The sequence below is a fragment of the Microtus ochrogaster genome, chromosome 1 (genome assembly GCF_000317375.1).
Source record: "Microtus ochrogaster isolate Prairie Vole_2 chromosome 1, MicOch1.0, whole genome shotgun sequence".
Classification (NCBI taxonomy): domain Eukaryota; kingdom Metazoa; phylum Chordata; class Mammalia; order Rodentia; family Cricetidae; genus Microtus; species Microtus ochrogaster.
In genome coordinates, this window is record NC_022009.1 from 24,569,596 (window position 1) to 24,583,191 (window position 13,596).

Sequence of the window (13,596 nt, forward strand, 5' to 3'; positions counted from 1 at the left end):
ACTGATGAGTGTGTAAGTAGATGAATGGATAGATAGTGAGCTAGGTTAATTAGTGGATGTGTAAGTAGATGGAGGGAAGGTAAGGCGAATTGATGAGCAGACGGATGGGTGGGTGATAGATAAACAAAGGGATGGACTTATAGATTGTGGGTGGGCAGAATAAACGAACAGATAAATGAGTGCTCAGTAGCGGGTGGAAAGATGAAAGGACACATGGTTGGACAGACAGACAGGAATAGATGAAGAAGTCTAGGGGGAGCACAGAGGTTGTGATTTGGCGGGGAAGGTGAAGTTAGTCTAACACAGCCTCCTCCTGCTGCGCCCTCCTCCCACAGCTTTTCCTGAACCCTATGAGTATGGAGGGGGCTGTTTATCTCATCATGTCCATCAAGAGGAACCCCAAATCCAGGATGGAAGAGCTTGACATTTCCGTAAGCGCTCAAATACCACTCATTCGCTCCTGGCACAAGCCAGCTACCTCTACTACTAGTGTCACCAGCTGTGTCCCTCACAGACCCTCACACACAAGAAGTAAGGGGCTCTATTGACGGGAGTAGCCCTTCAGTAAATCTCACCACAGTGTAAAGGAATTTATTTGATCCTGGGAACCTAGAATGTGAGCACCTAAGAGTACTAATGAGGAAAAACCAAAAGGGCTGGGCCGTGAAGAACTCCAGAACAAAAATTTGTACACTACCAAATTCAGTAATAAATGGATCGCGTCTCAGAATGTTCCAGAACCCTGGGATTTTCTTTTCAGCCCTTGCTAGTCTGAAACTTGCTATTATATAGACCAGGCTGGCCTCAAACTCACAGAAACCTGTCTGTCTCTGCCTCCCAGAGTGCCGGGATTAAAGGTGTGCACCACATACAGCCAGAATCCCACCTCACAAATGTGTGTTTGTTTCACAACGTGTGGCCTTCTGTGCTCAGGGCTGCAAGGTGATCCTTTTGTGAAGGAGGAGGGGAAGTCACCAGCCTCACCAGGGACTTGCCCAAACCACCGCAGGGAAGGCAGTGGATACTAACAAATCACTGCAGCGAGGGCAGCGAGTCCTAACAAACCACCGCAGGAGGCCAGCGAGTACTAACAAACCACCGCAGGAGGCCAGCGGGTACTAACAAACCACCGCAGGAGGCCAGCAGGTACTAACAAACCATCGCAGGGAGGGCAGCGGGTACTAACAAACCACTGCAGGAGGCCAGCGGGTACTAACAAACTATCGCAGGGATGGCAGCGGGTACTAACAAACCATCTTAGGGATGGCAGCAGGTACTAACAAACCACCGCAGGGAGGGCAGCAGGTACTAACAAACCACCGCAGGATGGCAGTGGGTACCAACAAACCACCACAGGATGGCAGCGGGTACTAATATCCTACAATTTTGACCACCGGTGCTTTTGACCCCAAAGCAATTTTAGGGTGCTAGCTCCTCAAATGCTACCCTAGAAGGTTTGTAGAGCACTGTGCTCATTGCCAGGGCAGCTGCACCAAAATACCACAAACCAGGTGGCTTAAGTAGAAAAAAAAAAGCATTGCCTCTCAGTTCTGGAGTCCAGAAATGCAAGAAGTAGGTGTGGAGTGGCTAGGTTCCTTCTCCAGACCTGAGAAGGAATCTGCCCCCACTTCTCGACCAGCGTCTGCTGCTGCTGGCAGTCACCAACACCCCTTGGCTTGCAGACTTACCACCCCAGTCCTTGCCTTCAGCTTCTCGTGGCTTTTTCCTTAAGTGCACATCCATCTCTAAGCAAAATCTCCCCCTCTTTTTTTAAGGATTCCATTATTTAATTAGGGCCCACCCTACTGACTTCATTTGATTCTCTCTTGCAAAGACCCTATTTCCAAATGAGATCGCATCTACAGGGTTAAGGCTTCAAACCCACTTGGTGTAGTGGTATGTGCCTTTAATCCCAGGACTTTGGAGGCAGAGGCTAGTGGATCTCTATGAGTTTAAGGCCATCCTGGTCTACAGAGTGAGTGCCAGGACAGCCAGGGTTACACAGTGAGACCCTGTCTCCAAAACCAAAACCAAACAGAAAAGACTTCAAGCACCCTGGGAGGGTATGTTCAAGTTTTATTTCTGTTGCTGTGGTATACTACTCTGACCAAAAACAAACAAACTAACAAACAAACAAAAAACCCAATGAGGAAAGAAAAGCTTATTTCAGATTACATTCCATCAAAGCAGACAAGTTCACAGCTGCAGGAGCTTGCAGCAAGTCACAACCAGTCAGGAGCAGAGAGAAATGACTGCATGCATGCTTGCAGGCTTACAGGCTTAGTGCTTGGCTAACCCTCTCTACTCTTACACAGCCCAAGTCCCCAGTCCAGGGAATGGTCTGGGTCTTCCCATATCAGTTAATGGGATCAAGACCATCCGATACAGACATGTCTACAAGCCAACCTGATCTAGCAGGTCTCCTGCAGGTCCCCTTCCCCAGTGATTCTCAGGTTGTAGCTAATTGATATTTAAAACTAACCATTATGATGCCGGGCGGTTGTGGTGCATGCCTTTAATCCCAGCACTTGGGAGGCAGAGACAGGTGATCTCTATGAGTTCGAGGTCAGCCTAGTCTACAAAGCGAGTTCCAGGACAGGCTCCAAAGCTACACGGAGAAACCCTGTCTCGAAAATCCAAACAACCAACCATCATGAAGGTAGGGGTGCAAACTCAGTTCATAGCACATACTTTCCCTCGTTTCCCACTTTACCCACGAGGAATCTGAAGCAGAGTCATTAGGTGATTTGCCCAGGACCCACAGCAAATGAGAAACACCTAGGAGTCAGCCAGGGTCCCACCGCCTTCTCTAGTCCTGTGAAGGTTAGTGCTATACAAGAGTCCCTTTCTTCCCCTATTCTTCCCAACAGTGTTTTGTAAGATTCCCCAAATGCTTGCCACTGTCTGAGCCATGATAGTTGGAATATCCGAAGCTGAATGTTTCTCCACCTGAAGCCGCTGATGCTCTTCTTTCTCTTTGCTCTGCCACCCACCCCTCCCTGCTCCTCCTGCTCCTCAGTCCTTCTCCTCAGAGGCCCCACCTCTCCGCACTCACACTATAGCCTCCGCTGCGCCAGGATGCAAAACCCCTCAGCCCCAACCCACTCAGCCATATTCAGGTTTCGTAGCCACTGGCTCACCTAACTCCTGCAGACGTGGTACACTTGAGGGAACCTGCACTGCTTGGGGCTTAGATGGCACAGGGGTCTGTGAGCCATGGCTTAACTGCCAGTAAACGAGCCTGCCAGAGCCAAGAGACTGTTATCCCGTTGGTCTTTTTCTGGAACTCTGATGAAATGACTGAAGCCAAGATGCTATAAAGGATTGCTATTTACTTCACATCCCTGGAGGCTGAATGACCCAGTAGCATGGCTCCAGCTCTGGTGATGGCCCTCTTGATCACCTTACCTCACAGCAGATGGCATCATCGTGGTCTTGCATAGGGGACGGAAAGGACGCTACATGGAGAGACAGTTTCATTTCCTTCTTGAACTAGCGGGTCCCCTGAGCATGACATCTATTCCGGGGAGGGCGGTGTCCCCAGTGACCCAGTCTCCTCCCACTAGGCTCCACCTCTGAAAGATTCCATCACTACTCACACTGCCACCCTGGGGACCAGGGGTCCTACCCTCTTGTCAATGATGACACCAAGACTCTAAATGTACTGGAATTCCTGCTCTGTAGATGCTCCTAGGACCAGAGTATCTGCAAAGCCTTCAGCCCTTAAGTGTGAGTTTGAAAAGGCAAACAGGGGCTGGAGAAATGGCTTAGAGGTTAAGAGCACTGACTACTCTTTCAGAGGACCCGGGTTCAATTCCCAGCACCCATATGACAGCTCATCTCTGTCTGTGACTCCAATTCCAGGTGATCCAACCTCCTCACACAGACATACATGGAGGCGAAACACCAATTCATATAAAATAAAAATAAATTATAAAAAAAGAACAGGCGAAAGATACTCAGAACCACACTTGAAGAAAGATGAGGGTCGTCTAGCTGATGGAGAGCAGGCTAGATCGCTCTTCCAAAGTACACACTCTCCTTGTCCTGGAAGCCAACTCTGACTCCTTCCAAAAGAGGAGTTTGTAGCTCGCTGTGAGCCACAGCAGGATGGTTGGCACCAGGGATCCTGGGTACCTGCTCTGAAGAACAACACACAAAGACATGGGCAGGTCAGGATGTCTGTGCATAGACCAGTCTCTGACCTCTGTTCATCAAATGTAGCCACTCAGAGAAGAGCTGAGTGACAAACATATGACAAACAAGCCACCCGGACACAAAGAAAGCATCTAATCAAAATTTCCTAGATGTGGGCAGATTAACAGATACCTATAATCCCAGTGCTCAGAAGACTAAGGCAGAAGGATCACCATGAGTTCAAAGCCAGCCCATGCTCCGTAGTAACTTCAAGACTAGTCCAGGCAGCAGAGTATGACTATAAATTGTTAAATCTGGGAAATTTACAAATCAAATCACAAGCTCCATAACACCAGAGCAGCCCTGAGGATGTAGCTAAGTTTGGTAGACTACTTGCCTAGCAAGCTCAAAGTCTGGGATTCCTTGCCTAGCACCCCATAATGGCACACCCTATAATCCCCCATAATCACGCCATAATCCCCCATAATCACGTGACTGTAATCCCAGCATTTGGGAGATAGAGACAGGCCAGCTTGGGTGACATCCAAGGCTATATCAGATTACAGAATGAGTGAGACTCTGCCTCAAAAAGGAACCCAGGACCCAAGTTAGTCGCAAGCTAGAAAACACCAGAACCCGTACCAATTCAGAATAACAAACCGGAAAGGACCAGCACCCCTAAACTTGGCTTGGGTGGGAGGGAAGGGTACTCCGGGCAGCAGACACATGGTACAATGACAGCATCTCCACCACGGCCCCTCTCTCCCTGCTGCAGAACATTCTGGTAACAGAGCAATTTGTAAAAGTCCTGGATGGGGTCTGTGCCATTCACCCCCAGCTGGATGTGTTATACAAGGGATTGCAGGGTCTCTCCAGCAAGAAAACCACCTCTCTGTGGACCAACCCCATGAAACTGATCCAGGTGAGCCCCTTAGAGCCTTGGGTCCCAAATCACCCACCCAGCACTGGCTCTGTCTGAGTGCCCATAGGTTCTTTCTAATAAGGCTCCTTGCTATGGAGGCCTGGAGCATTGCCCTAGGTTATTGGGTCACTGGATACTGTGCCTCATCCCAAAAGAAGAGAAGAGCTGAGATATGGTGGAGGGGGGAGGTGGAGAGGGGATGGAGGCACAAGACAGAGTCTACTACCTGGGACCTGCCTATTACTAATGTGTCACCAAAGGCAAGTCATTGAAGCCTTAAGTGCCTTAGTCTTTCCACCTGTAAAATGGGAAGAGATGAAAAGGGTGCTTGTGAAGGACGAATTACTCAGCAGTTACGAGGTGATCAGAGTTATGCCCTGACATAGTAAGCGCCCAGAGCTTGCAGCTTCTTTCTGAGACTGAATGCCCCCCTCAGGCGGCTTCTGGCCTCTGGTTGATACACTCCACTCCTCACTTTTCAAAACCAAATCTAAAAAGGTCTTACATGAAAATTTTGTGCAAAGTTCAAGAAGGCGGAAGGTATCGGGTTTGTTTAGGAAGAAGTGACTCCAATGGAACCAGGGGGAGGTTTTCCAAGGACAGCCGGATGCAGAGCGAGCGTCCCACCCCTTGTTTTAAAAGAATATAGAAATGGGCCAGGCAGTGGTGGCGCACACCTTTAATCCCAGTGCTCAGGAGGCAGAGGCGGGTGAATCTCTGAGTAGTTCTGGGACAGCCTGGGCTCTACAGAGAAACCCTAGTAGCTGAAGACTCTGAGCCAGATGCCACTGGATCTCCAGTGGTGTGCAGACTTACAATCACAGTACACAGAATACCTGCCTGGGCTGCAGACAGAGTGGGTTCAAGGCCAGCCTGGGCAACTTAACAAGACCTTGTCTCAAAATTCTAAGTAAAAAGAAGGCTAGCTAAGTACATAGGTCAGGGCTAGTGCCTTTGTTTAACGTACGTGAAGTTCCAAGTCCAACCACAGCACCATAAAGAAAAAAGAGAGAGTAGGAAAAAAAAATCTTCAGGTACAGACCAAACAAGACATCTGTGTACACTATAGTTAGAAAGAGGCGACCGTGTGTTTAGAAAGATGGGATGGATTCAGTAATAACAGAAATATTACAAAGCTCCATCAGAATGTGAAGTCAGGACATCCCAGGATGAGGCAAAGAGAAAAGGACTTCCCAGCAGAAGTGGGGCTGGGGAAGGTCCTGGATGAATGGGAAGAATTGGGATGATCCAGAGCCTGGAAGATGGTTCTAGCAAGAGGATTTCTGCCAGCAGAGCAGAGAGGGTTTGCACACTAACAGTGCAGGCAGCCTTCGGGGGCACTGGAGACAGAACCAAGTCAGTCCAATTGAGGAAGCCTGGGACGCCAGGCTCCAAAAGAAGCCGGAAAGCCCAAACTGGGGTAGAAGTGGTTGGAATCCTCAGGCTGCAGACCTTGAATTGGGGTTGGATTCCATTCGGCATAGGGAGCCATGAGAACTGTGGAGCCCTGGAAATATGAACCCGCCAGAACTCCTGGGGAGCGGCATGAGAGATGCTACCTTTAAGGTGCCTGGCAAGGCTGTTCCCCATGTGTACGCTGTAGGGAAACTGCGAGAAGCCTAGGTGTGCCCAGAGCCTGCCCAACCAATCACGCAGCAGCTGAGGGAAACCCCATCCACCAGCCACAAAGTACCCTCTGTGCCAGTGTTAATAGAGGCCATTTCAAAGCCAAATTCCGGACTTAGATCCGGTCACCGTCTGGGCCTCTGTGATACTAGGGGGCCGCTTAGCCGCTTTGGTGTCCCTCTGTGAAGTCAGGGAGTAGATGGGATGAGTGGGGCCTCTTTTAGGTTGGGGTGAGGCTGCCAGGAACCAGACAAACACGGGCTCTATCATGTTTCTGTCTGCACTTGGTGCTTGCTCTAAAGCCGTGTTTGAACTACAGATGCCTCAAGCTGGAGCTACCTTCCCCCACTCCCCAAGCATTTCTGGGTCCAAGCGTGTGGCCCACCCTTTGGGGGCTGAGGGGAGAGGTGTGGTAGCCGTAATAAAGGCAAGTGCTTGCTCCTGGCACCTCCTGCTCCTCTCAGAACTACACAGAACAACAGAAGATCTCAACTGTGGAGTTCTTCAAGAGCTTGAATCCAGCGGGATCAATGATAATGCCTGTGGGGGACTTTCGGAAAGCCATGATACAGGTGTGCTGATTCCCGGAGACTCTGGGTAATGGGGGTGGGGGAGCGGAGCAGAGCAGCAAGCGTATGCTCGCATTTCACACTGCCCTGTAAGCTTGGTTGAGGGCACTGTTGTCATTCACCTAGACTTAGAGGGAAATGCAACACCTCCTTCAACCCTCCACCCACATCTGTCCCGTGGCCTGAGGCCACTCCTCACCCCAGAGGCAGACGTCCATCTCAGGGGCCTCCCGCCCTCCCCCCATCGTGCTGTGTTTGGCTCCTAGGAAGATGAAAAGTGAGAGTGGGGGAAATGACCATTTCCCTGTAGCTCCCACACTCTGCTTTCCACCTTCCCAGCTTACCTGAGCCCCCGTGGTTGCTCTTAGCAATATAGTGATTGGAATGGAGGTCCCCTGAAATGTATGCATGAAGGGATCAATTGTGACAGCATTCTGGGGAGGCCTTGGGAGAAGGGTCTAGGGACCCAGACCCACGGAGCAAGAGGGTTGGCCAGGATTAGGTCTCCGGAAGCAAGAATGACCTTCACATGTTGGAGAGTACAGCTCCTGTCCCCCTCAGCAAGCCACTCCTTGCTCCCGGATCCTGGGCCTTGTCTCTTTCCAGAAGCAGGGGGGTCATTCTGGAGGCAAGGCCATGCCATGGAAAGCAACTGCCTCCAGTACCTCCCTGTGGTAGGTGCAGCCACCTCTGAGTTCTCAAATGCCACCACTGGTCCCAAGAGTGAGACATTATGGGGGGTGGGGGGGGATGTCACTTGGTGTGAAGGAACAGAGGGATCCATAACGCATTACCCCCACCTTCCCAGCAAAACAAGGTCCCCATCAACCCGTACCAGGTCAGGGAGCTCCTAAAGAAACTGGATGAGAAGAACGGTATGGTGGACTTCAGGTGAGCATGGCCTCCCCCACCCGGCTTGCCAAAGGGCCCTAGTGGGAGGGGCATCAGCCTGGGGATCCAGCCATCTGTGTTCCGTGAGATAGCGGACACTGTTCACAGTGGACCAGAGGCCCCGCCCCAGATCCCACAGCCGGGCCCCAAAGTCCTCCTTCCTTCCCTTTCTCAGCTGCCTTATGTAGCAAGACTAGAACAAGACACTGGGACCTGTGCCTGAGGAACGCCAGCCCGCGTGACAAAGGGACAATGTTCAGGCCTCCAAGGTGAGGACAGGAGAGACTGGGGAGAGGAGTATGCCGAAGACCAAGGGAGGCATCACTGGGGCATTGCTTCAGCTAGGTCCGGCAAGATGCATAGACGCATGCCACGTTTCTGTTACAGAGGTCCAGGACATCTTGCGGGAGTAAGTTAGCCACTTCCACGACATGGGTTCTGGGGAGCAAATTCTGGTTGTCGGGCTTCTGGCAAGGGCCATTAACTGCTGAGCCATCTCTCTGGCTATTTGTTGTGCGCACGCGTGCATGTGTGTGCGTGCATACGGGAGCCAGAGGCTTGGCATCTTCATTGACTGTGCTCCCCTTTAATTTTTGAAACAGTGTCTCTCACTGAACAAGGAGCTCTCCGATTGGCTAGATGAACCAGCCAGTGAGCTTCCTAGCCCAGCTCTAGCACTAGGACGCCATCACATAGGCTTTCGTGTGGCCACTAGGAATCTGAACTCAGGTCCTCATGCTCGCGTGCCGGGAAGATCATCCCCCCAGCCTATCGTTTCCCCTGTTCCCTTTCCTTCAAATCAGCTTCTTAAAGTCTGGAAATCACAACAGCCGGTCAGGTCTAGGGAGATGCCTCAGTAGTGAAGTCCTGGCAAGTTGTGGAGGCTGTGAGAAGACTCAACCAAAGGGCGGAGGGATGGATGGATGCCATGACTAGAGCTAAATGCCACAAATAGAATCTCTCTCTGTGCTGCTGATGTTGGTCCTGGGCATCTCTCTCTGTGCTGCTGATGTTGGTCCTGGGTGTGTGTGTGTGTGTGTGTGTGCGTGCGTGCGCGCGCGTGCTGATGTTGGTTCTGGGCATCTCTGTGTGTGTGTGTATGCTGATGTTGGTCCTGGGCTGGGCATCTCTCTGTGCTGTTGATGTTGGTCCTGGACATCTCTCTGTGCTGCCGATGTTGGTCCTAGGTGTGTGTGTGTGTGTGTGTGTGTGTCTGTGTGTGCGCGTGCGTGCGTGCTGATGTTGGTTCTGGGCATCTCTCTGTGTGTGTGTATGCTGATGTTGGTCCTGGGCTGGGCATCTCTCTGTGCTGCCGATGTTGGTCCTAGGCATCTCTCTCTGTGCTGCTGATGTTGGTCCCATTTGTTTCTGTTCTTCTTTGTATAAAATTGAAAAGGGAGCAATGATTACTATGCATTTGATTTTCTTTCAGGCTGATTTCTAGGAATGATGGAGATTCTAGACAGCTAAAATCTACCCCTATGGCCAGTTCCAGCCCTCTAGGTCACCCCTTGCCCCTGACACTCCACTCTAAGTAAGTGAGAGACAGGTGGTCAAACCCAAACCTTCCCCCAGTATCCCAAGAGGCCTCCTCCCAAAACCGGATTGTTCTTTGCAACTCCCAAAGGTGGCGTCATTCCCATTTGTAGCCACTGGGTGTCAGGTTAACCTCAAAAGTCCTCATTAGAGCCGGTCCCTTTACTTGGAGTCTTGCAGAAACTTCTTTCAACATCTTGAACGTCTGCCCCTGGAACCCACCCTGATCAGCCCCAGGGACCCAGGAGTCCATACCCGCGCCGACCCCCCCAAGGCTCCGTGTCCTCACAGTCGATCGGGGTTACTAAGAACTACCGTGCACGTCTGTAATCAGGAAGAAAAGTTAGCCCCCTATCTAGCCAGCCGGCTAAGTAGCAGGAAATGCCGCTCAGCAGAAGCACCAGCAAGCCCAGCCCTACAAGAAAACCTGCGGGATCACGGAGGTGGGAGGGGCAACTCTTTCTCTACTGGTAAACCGTAGGCTTAAGCGGGAGGACCCTGCAGGAATAGCAGAGGCCATCAAGGAGAGAGATAAACCTAGAGACTGCTGCACCCTAGCACAGGGCAGTCTGGGTTTATCCCTCGTTCTATACTCCAACTGGGCTTTGAGAACAAGCTCTGTGTCCTCCCGGGACTGTAGAATGAGCACCGTTCAATTCATTTCCCAGTTAGGAGGAGTTCAGCATCCTGTCCATGATCTCCCAGGTAGCAAAGAACAACGCTGAGATTTCAGAACCCTGCAATGTGTCTTAACCCTGACCCTTCCCTGTCCCTCTGAAGCGGCCTCGCACCTTTTCACCACCAGGGGGCAGTTTAAGGCGGATCGCTCTGAAGACATCAAAGTGGGAAATACATTGGGAGGGCTGGAACGGCTTGTGAGAGGAATCCCATTCTCTCCAGTAAAGTCCTGCCGATCCCCACCCCCGGCCTCCACTCCCACGGGGCTCTGCTATCCCACTGGGGGAACTAAAGTGGCAGGACACTGGGTGGATACCTCTGTGTGTTAGCGCCATCACGCGGTCAACCCATGCAAATCCTGGCATTTTACAATTCTGTTTGAAATCTACCTAGCTTTACCTTCGTGACCTTAAGCAGTAGGTTCCATGTTTCTGGCTTCAGTTTTCTCATCTGTAAATGGGGGTGATAATAGCTCCCTTTCTTCTATAGAGTCCTGTGAAGAGTAAATGGAATAACGTACATAAAAGCCTTTCTTGTTTAGCCGTCTCAACCTCGTTAGAGCGGTATTCCACTCCTGAGAGAGGGGAGTGGGGACTTCAGGACCCAAAGGGCACGGGAGGGGCGCACTCAATACACCCCAGTACTGAATCTTAAAAACGCTCTGGAGGAGTTTCAACCTCGAGCCTTGGTTAAGACTGGCAAACAGCCCAGGGTCTTCAGAATGACAGGGAAACAGGAGGCGGGAATTCCAGTGCTAGCTCACAAGGTGAGACAGCCGGGCATCTCAAGGCAAGCTCACCGACCAACAGAGCAAGATGCCAGCCCCACCCTCAGTCCTGGGGAAGGCACCAACTCCAGATTCAAAAGCTTCCATCCTAGAAGCAAGCACCATAACACACTTGTTTCTCAGAGCAGGCGTGGTCCTGATGCTGGTTAGGAATGGGTGAGAGCATGTACACATGCCACCGGCCCCCAGTGTCAGCCTTGGTGACGGCTACAGTGTCCTCAGAAAACCAAGCCTGCCCTGCCAAGTGGGGGCTCGGGATTTGTTTGGTTTTAAACAAAAGAAAACAATGGCTGGCAAAGCTAGCCTGTGTCCTAAGACCCTGGCTTCTGACCAGCAGCCTTGAACCAAAATGAAGGGAAGGCTCTCAGGAAGCCGGCCTCGCATTCCAGGGGGAGAGGAAGGCTGGGCAGCTGTGGAAGCTGGCTCCCAGCCCAGCATGCCCCACAGGGAAGAATAGTGGCTTGATCCTCAGAGGGACCTCCCCCGCCCTCCCCACCCTCCCCCTCCCGGTGTCTCCACCTCTGGTCTCACACTGCAGCCCAGACTGGCCTCAAGCTTTCTGCAGCCCTCTTATCTTAACTTCCTGAGGGCTAGTCTCTTAGACTGGAGCCATCAGGCCTGGCAGGGAGATTTTTTTTTTTTTTTAACTTTGTCTTACCATGGCTTTTGAGAGTGCTTTGAGGATGGTAGGGTAACTGGCTGGCTGCTCTGAGTTCAAGAGGCCTGGTACACAACAATCCTACTTGTACGAATGTGTGCAGATACAGTTTTAAAAGAAAGAAAGAGGGGCTGGAGAGATGGCTCAGCGGTTAAGAGCACCGACTGCTCTTCCAGAGGTTCTGAGTTCAATTCCCAGCAACCACATGGTGGCTCACAACCATCTGTAATGAGATCTGGTATCCTCTTCTGGCATGCGGGCATACATGGAGGCCAAACACTGTGTACATAATAAATAAATAAATCAAGAAAGAAAGAAAGAAAGAAAGAAAGAAAGAAAGAAAGAAAGAAAGAAAGGAAGAAAGCATTTGCCATATTGAAGTCAGAATAGGGTTAGAGGAGAAACCCCTCGTCCCCCCTTAAAAACAATAGGTTGGTCTTTTCTGTAGTTCTTAGGCAAGAGTGCCAAAACCCTTGGAATTTCCTGAGAAGAAATGTCTTTGTCGTGGTAATGGATGAATCACACAACCCTCAGATGGCTTTGGGATGGGAGCTGATGTCAAAAAGACCAAGACTACAGCTGGGCCTTCCAATCCAGACTCAGAGGTCCCGCTCCCAGGAGGGTGGCTGGCTTGGAGGTAGAGTTTAATCCTCTGGCCTCCTCCCGTCAATCATGCCCACCTCATGAAACTACAGCAAACCCTGGCTCCTGGAGTGCCTGATGGTGAATAGCATTGTGGAGAAGGTGATGTGTCCAGACTCCACACAGAGGGGTTCCCAAGCGTCAGCCCTCGGATCCTGCTCTAAGTTCCCCTTCATTTGGCTGTCCTGGAGCGCTGTCCTTATGAGTCTGGTTTATTTTTAGTGTGTGTGTATGTGCCCACGCACGCGTGTGCGTGTTTCAGAACATGTGTGTGTCACAGTGTGCCTGTAGAGGTCAGAGGACAGCCTCAAGTGTGGGTCGTCACCTTCCACGGTGTTGGGTATAGATTCTGTTTGCTGGTTTGGCCGAATACTTCTGGATATCAGCTCCCTGTGGGGTACGAGTCCAGACACAGACCACCCTATCTGGCTTTCACATGGGCTTCCGGGATCCAGATTCAGGTTTCCAGGCTTGAGTAGCATGCACATTTACCAAACAAGCCACCTGCCCCAGCCTACAGCCTTTATGATGAAATTATAATCGTTGGTGCGGCACCTGCAGTGAGGGGGAAACAGGACCCTCGGGCTTTTACATGGCCAGCCAGAAATGCAGTCATCCTAGAGACCTCATTTGCAGCTGCTGTCTTAAGTAGCTGTCCTGCAGAGGATCGAGCCCTTAAACCCATAGAGTCTTGGTGCAGGAGGGTGGAGCATGAGTAGGGTCGAGCATGAGTAGGGTCGATGAGAATTGCGGCAGATCCATCGGAGTTAGCCCAAGTCAAACGAGAAATACGAGTGTACGCAAAAGCATGCTCATGTCTGAATCAGTTGTGTGTTCCATACTTAAACAGGCACCTGTCAGAGTCAGAAGCCCAGCCCGCAAGAACTGGCCTCATCCCTGAGAGTCCTGCTGAGACGCCACCTCTCCGTGTTGTGTTCTACTTTGCCCAGCAGGCGGCGCTCTGACCTTACAAGTCCTCCATTTGGGCTAAGATTTACCCAGTTCTCTGAAACCTGGTAATGGGAAAAAGGGGAAAGAAAATAAAACCCCGCTGGCTCAAGAAAACCAGATTCCTATTGGCTATAAAGAAAAAAATGAAGAAGAGAGTGAGAGAGGGGCAGGGGAAGGATGGGAAGGAAGGAAGAAAAGA

The 13,596-nt window shown here is 51.1% G+C and overlaps 1 protein-coding gene across 1 annotated transcript in view; it reads left to right on the top strand.

Annotated features, from left to right (window-relative positions):
- Positions 1–13,498, top strand: part of Lrrc74a (leucine rich repeat containing 74A) — a 37,446-nt gene extending 23,948 nt beyond the window's left edge. The window contains exons 10-15 of the mRNA XM_013354519.1: positions 336–431; positions 4,913–5,059; positions 7,150–7,257; positions 8,063–8,145; positions 8,321–8,414; positions 13,297–13,498. Of these exons, the coding sequence (XP_013209973.1) occupies positions 336–431; positions 4,913–5,059; positions 7,150–7,257; positions 8,063–8,145; positions 8,321–8,333 (447 nt within the window). The 3' untranslated portion in view covers positions 8,334–8,414; positions 13,297–13,498. The remainder of the gene's footprint in view (positions 1–335; positions 432–4,912; positions 5,060–7,149; positions 7,258–8,062; positions 8,146–8,320; positions 8,415–13,296) is intronic.
- The last annotated feature ends 98 nt before the right edge of the window (positions 13,499–13,596 follow it).